This window comes from Seriola lalandi, unplaced genomic scaffold (assembly GCF_002814215.2).
Source record: "Seriola lalandi dorsalis isolate HSWRI2012SDOR001 ecotype SW California unplaced genomic scaffold, Sedor1 jcf7180002054476, whole genome shotgun sequence".
NCBI lineage: Eukaryota > Metazoa > Chordata > Actinopteri > Carangiformes > Carangidae > Seriola > Seriola lalandi.
The window spans coordinates 117,683-123,895 of NW_019525029.1; the positions used below are offsets into that span (position 1 = coordinate 117,683).

The following is a 6,213-nucleotide window of genomic DNA, read 5'->3' on the forward strand; positions in this document are numbered from 1 at the left end:
ATGGAAACATAACAAACAAAGGTATCATATCTAGAACACCAACAATTTCATATTACAATCAACATTAGTCTCATTTTATTCAGTTTTTCAGATTAAGGCAGAGGCATTAACACTGCTATTGAAAAGGACCAAGCACAATATTTGAAACTGGCAAAATAACAATAACAAGTTGACTTAGAAATATGAATTAATTGTATTCAAACTAAAATTGTAAGTTTGCAAGCAAACCAAGTTATCCTCTTGCTTCAGAAGTAAGAAAGTCCTGTAGTAACTAAGCCTCTCTATCACTATCATCAAGTCAGCAGGACAAATTTCTAGCTTTCTTGAGACATTCTAAGAAAATATCCTGAGACAATATTTAATTCTTTTGGACACAAGTCAATACAGGGGACTGACAGACACTTGGTGATTTAACACCTAAAGGTCAGCACGTTGTATCTTACAGTACAGTGTAATGCTTACTCCACCCTGACGCATGACTCCTTGAGCATACGCATTTATTCTTAATAAGGAATAATGTATCTCAATAGTTCCTCTTTTCTTGGAAAGTGAGATAACATGACTCGACAATATATGTTTTGACTGTTTTAACTTACTACTATATTTTCTTAACTTCTTAATTGTACAGTGTAGAGAATAACAAATGTTAATCGGATTCTTGAAAACATTTTGTAGAAGATGACTGAACTGATTCTCATCAACTCACCCATTAGGCAAAAGGGTCGGCAAAAGATGAGAAGCTGAAAAGATCAGCCAAACAAAACATTAGTAAGATTCCTTAATAAAGACTATAGCAGATTTCATGGCCGTGCTGGGGCCATAGCTGAGCGTGGTGACTGTTTCATTGTGACATCACAAATTCATGTAGGTCCTAATTGTTTGTTTCTGAATATGGACTGTATGCATTTCTCCAAGGATTTAGCGTTTTGATAATTTCACAGTGTTTAAAACAGCACTTATACCTGCTTTATAATCAACAGACATGGAAATCTTACTTTTTAAATTATGGGACTTTTAATAAAATTCTGTAGATCTGAGCTAATCACAGACTTTGAGTACTTCATATTAGAATTTCTGATAAAACAACAGCAGAAAACGAAACAATACAACATTATCTTGCTATATAAAACTAGATACCTGATGTCCTGAGCCTACTGCTTATTCTGAAAAACTCGACTCACCATGAGCTGTGGTCCTGAACTCACTCTGCTCCTGCTTGTTGCCGCAGGGGAAGATGATAGCCGCTGAGCCTGCTCCATTGGAAGGATCACCACGGACACAGCGTCATCTCTCTCCTTCTTCCTGTCTCTCAGTCTTGCTCTCTCTCTTGCCCTAGCCAACCGTGGCACTCCCCGACATGCACCGCAATTCCTAGAAAAAAATTAAACGACGGGAGATACTCCGTATCTGCCCCAAAATGTAGCAGGTTCTTAAAAGCCCATGTTCCATAACCTAACCAAGTTCGGTATAACTCGGTGTAGTACCTTAGTACAATTGAGTGCAGGTCGCAAACATGAGTCCCCATCTCTGTCAAAATCTTAAGTAAAAATACAAAAGCACTGTCAACAAAATGTACGTTATGTTTTCCATTAAAATGTCCAATATGACTGATATATGTGACATTAATTAGGTTGTTGATACATTAGTGTGTAGGCAGCATTATACTAGCTAGCACGCTTGTCCAGGTGAAGCTAGCATTAAGAGGCTTGTTTTGAACTTAAGGTTCAGGCCCCCTCCAAAGGGTCAAAGGATAAATCTGAGGGGGTCACGATATAATACATGGGAGAGGAGAAGGGAAAAAAACAAATTGTGAAACAAATGTGTATTCATATTTTGATGTTTTTTGCGTTTGTTGGGAAATATGTAATCATTTGACCTTTGGGCATCAATTGGTTATTTAAAGGGATGGAGTTGTCTCTTTAGTAGAACTATTACCAAATACTTATTCACAAATCTGAAACATAACATGGATTCCCAACTACACGCTGCTCTTTTGTAATAGGTCGTAATCTAAAATGGTTGGCAAGCACTGGTTTGATCTGGAATAATGTAGTATGTATAATCCTAATCAGACTTTGGTAGCTAGCTGTCAGATAAATGTAGTGGAGTACAAAGTACAATATTTCCCCCTGAAATGTAGTGAAGTAGAAGAATAAAGTAGCATTAAATTGAAACACTTGAATGCACCAGCATAAATAATCAGTTTAAAAGCCATTTAAACCCAGACAAACCATCATCAGACTGAAAAATTCCAGGTGAAGCTGTTGACAGGACCCTGACCAGTGAGGATAGGCTATCATATTAAAAAGTGGAAAACATCAGATGATCATATTATTGACTAATATATTCAAAATCAATTACACTTCCGACATGATCTTCTGGGCTGTGTGATCAGGATATTAAAAGAACTACCTCATCCTTTTATTAATTCTATCGATCAAGCTCACACCTAACACTTGAACAGGAAGAACATCACTGTGAAGAAACAAGAAAATCACTGATTGCAGGAGGAAAAAAACATATGCAACAGTTACATTTGTTTTCATTTATAATTTTATATTTCACATGCCTCTAAGTTATTATCTGAATTAAATAAAGAATATATGGGCCTACCTGTGTGACATTTACACATCATTTCATCAGAAAGTGAGGCTGATGAAACGATCACACAAGGGTTGCTTACTGGGGAAGAAAGGCTTGAGGAAGTAACTAAAACGAATCCCCCAATTTGTTAGTAAAATTAAAAATTAAAAATCCAAAAATCCACCGTAAATTTGACTTTTCCTCACTCATCAATCGATACTGATTTTACCATCACACATTATTGGAATACCGTTATATGCAAATGTTTGGTTTTGAGAGGATTTTCCCTTTAAAAAAAATATCATAGGGATTTTCTTGTACATGAGGTTTTATCCCTGATCTTACTGAAGATGAACATTCTGACCATCTTCATCAAAATCACCAACCACTAACGTATCCCACAGACCGGATGCTTGACACATACTATTAATTCCTGCTTTTAGCATAGACATATTGGGAAATCCCTCCAAACTGAAGAATATAAAATGACAGCCCATCGCTAAGAAAGGGCAACTCCTTCTGGCCCTGACAGCCATCAGCATCAGTGGAAACTCAACAAGTGCTTCCCAGCAGCGCAACATGCCCTCTACACACAGTAAGTGATTTGCAGCCTGTGGTGCGCATGTTTCTTGAGTTTCTTCCTCTTTCTATTCATTCAGTCATTCATGCTCTTCCTCTCTGGACAGATGCCTGCTTGGTCTCAGCAGTGATGCTGGCAGCTCTGCTGCTGTGCGGTCTCGGAGCTCCAGTTGAAATTGAGCCCACCAACAGTCCGGCAGGTGACACCTCAGGTGAGGAGGATGGGATGCCCACTGCCCCCCTGAGTGGCTCCCAGGTTTGGGACTTGATCATTAATCAACTCGAAGGTCTCATCAAGGAGGTAAGTGCTTTATCCTTCAGGAACTTATCTGGACTATGGTATTTTTGCCGTTGCTTAGATGAGTAATTATCAATTTTTACATTTATTTTCCAAAGGTAGGTGAAGAAGATGGATTCCAAGTAACAGAATCTTCTCTGGTCAAATATAAAATCTCCTCACTTCCTGCAAAGTGCCCTAGCTCAAACAAGGTAGTAGGTCTCCTCCTCTTTGCTTCAGTTACACTGATAAAACACACAGGTGATGAGGTTCATTTGAACACCGAGTGATCTTCTCTCCTCTCTTCAGGAAGCTTGTCTCCGCTGGGTGGCTGAAGGCCTTGAAACTTACGTGGTTCTTTTAAAGCATGTGGAGAAGGAGTACCCCAACAGTTCAAGCCTCTCAGAAGTTGGAAACAACAGCCAGGGCCTGATCAGCCAGATCAAAGGAGAGGTAGGTCTGATGTGCTGCATGAACACACACACAGGGGGGGTCTGTATGTTATAGCTTTTGATTTGGCTCCCTTTTTGTACATGATACATGACAGGATACTTACGACATGTTAATATCATATTGTAAAGGACTTTGTAATGTTCGCTCTTGTGTTACATCTTAGATGTATTACCATGACACAACACTGCTTACTCATATATTACCACTGCTGCTTCTGCCCCTCAGATGGGGAAACCTGGCAAGGTCAAAGTGCTGACCAGCCTCCAGGAGGAGCAGCTGCTGCAGCACGTAAACAACCCTGATGCTTTCCACAGAAGGATGACCACACTCAGCATCCTGCAGCAACTCCGTCAATTCCTTTGTGATAACAGACGAAAAATTCGTCAAGTAATGATGCCTAAATATTACAAACAGGGCACTACTAAAACTCAGTTGTGAAGGAATGCCTCAGATAACCAGATGGTGTTAACACTGTTACTCTTCTCAGAGTGAGTGCACTAACAGTAGGTGTGGTGACTCTATAGCAATGTATTGTATTTAATATTGTACGCCTGACAACTTGAATCACCCACTACTGCATCTCTTATTTAACCTATTTATACTTGGTGAAAAGTTATTTATTGGTCATAGGAAAATCCATGACTGTGTGATACTTGCACTGAAAATACAATTTGTACTTGATAGAATGATTTTGATGTCGATTCATTTGTGGATTGTGACAATTGACTCTTCTGCTGTTACTTTAATTGTTTTTAATAAATAAAAAATAAATAATTTTATCATCTATTTTTGTAAACTGTTTTTTATTTATATTACTGTTAGCTATTAATTATCATGTGTAAACTGCAAACTAAGCTGTGTTTTGAACACATGCTACCAGTGAGTGACTTAATAAATAATAATTTAAAAGATTTGCATAGAAAAGAAGCAAGTTTCTTCATTTCAACACCTTCCACATTTAAGAGGCAACACATTTTCTAACTTTTTTTTTTTTTTTTTTTTCAATCAAGATAAAGAAAAGACAAAAGTGACATTTTGTCAAGGATTTATTTTCTGAAACTTTAAATTACAAATAAAAAGAGGAAAACATGGAACGAATGGTATATCCTAACATCGGTGTCATACATTCATAAACAAAATACCAACTGATAGTCAGCACAACATACTTTCAGGAACAGGCTTGATTCCATTTTGTTTATCCAAATATCTTCCATCCCTGTTGCCAACACTATCCATATGGCTGTTTGCCATACAGAATATCACCACAGATAACATCTATTCATCACTTCTCAGACATTGGACAGTATGATTTGTGGAGAGGAAAGTGAAAAATAATGTCCCTTTCCCAGACTTCCAAGACAGGTGCGTCACATGGTCTTGAAGAGGAGAGGGGATTGGCTATGTGGAGATGCTCATCAGCCCCAAAGCAAACTAGAGAAAAGAATAAAATAAAAGGTTCAAGTTGACTTCCAAAGACACCAAAGATGCCCTCGAAAGTTTATCCATTTTTTTTTTTTTATATTCATGAAAGATTCACCATCACGAACCGAAGAAATCCCCTTGACAACAAAATGGTACATCTCAAGGGGTTTAATGTGGTGTACATTGTATACACATGCGCTAACACAGACACACAATAAGATATTAACCATATCTTTTCCAGTTACTGCCTGCAATGTTTTGAGTACATTAAGTAATTTCAAGTAATCTTGCTCACTACAAATAGCTGGATGCTCAGGATTTACAGGTGTCAGAAGCTCGAGGTGTTAAGGAGACAAATTTGTTTTAAACTTTGTTTACTAGAGGTCAAATGTTTAATTCCTTTAATATGGATGAATATACAAAGATAAATGGAAACTTTTGGTAAAGCAGGAAATTATTTTATGTATAAGTGTGTTGTTTTTCTGTCTTAACTAAAAGTAATAAATATTTAAAATGATGATGATAAAGTGAAGACAATGCTGGCGTCATCGATACTGGATCAATTTGCATGTCTAAGGGACTGTCAAGCACAGGTTTTGTAAGTAAAGTAACTAACCACACTACAATGAACCCACACAAGGCAAACCACAACATAGCAGTCAGCTTCTTTCCCACTGTATCATACTGTATGTCACTGTCATCACTATAAAACACAAAACGTACACTACTGAACTTCCGGTCTTTGAAGACGGTGACAGTAGGAAGGAAAATGGTTACAGTATGTTGTAAATATAGTTACCAGGTGGCATACAAAGGGTTAGATCTCTTTGTGAGTGAGAACTGTACTTACAAAGTCAATCACTATGCAAACTTATCTAAGGGGGGGGGGGGGGGGGGGG

The 6,213-nt window shown here is 37.8% G+C and overlaps 2 protein-coding genes across 2 annotated transcripts in view; one reads left to right on the top strand and one right to left on the bottom strand.

Moving 5' to 3' along the window:
• Window positions 1-3,269: 3,269 nt before the first annotated feature.
• On the top strand, window positions 3,270-4,456 carry LOC111659317 (interleukin-6-like). The gene is made up of 4 exons (XM_087175562.1): window positions 3,270-3,467; window positions 3,563-3,651; window positions 3,749-3,892; window positions 4,118-4,456. The coding sequence occupies exons 1-4, from the start codon at window positions 3,293-3,295 to the stop codon at window positions 4,328-4,330; spliced, it is 621 nt and encodes a 206-aa protein (XP_087031688.1). The 5' UTR covers window positions 3,270-3,292; the 3' UTR covers window positions 4,331-4,456.
• A 464-nt stretch (window positions 4,457-4,920) lies between these two features.
• tomm7 (translocase of outer mitochondrial membrane 7 homolog (yeast)) overlaps window positions 4,921-6,213 on the bottom strand; it is a 4,145-nt gene continuing 2,852 nt past the window's right edge. Inside the window, exon 3 of the mRNA XM_023412102.2 lies at window positions 4,921-5,323. Coding sequence (XP_023267870.1) covers window positions 5,308-5,323 — 16 coding nt within the window. The 3' untranslated portion in view covers window positions 4,921-5,307. The remainder of the gene's footprint in view (window positions 5,324-6,213) is intronic.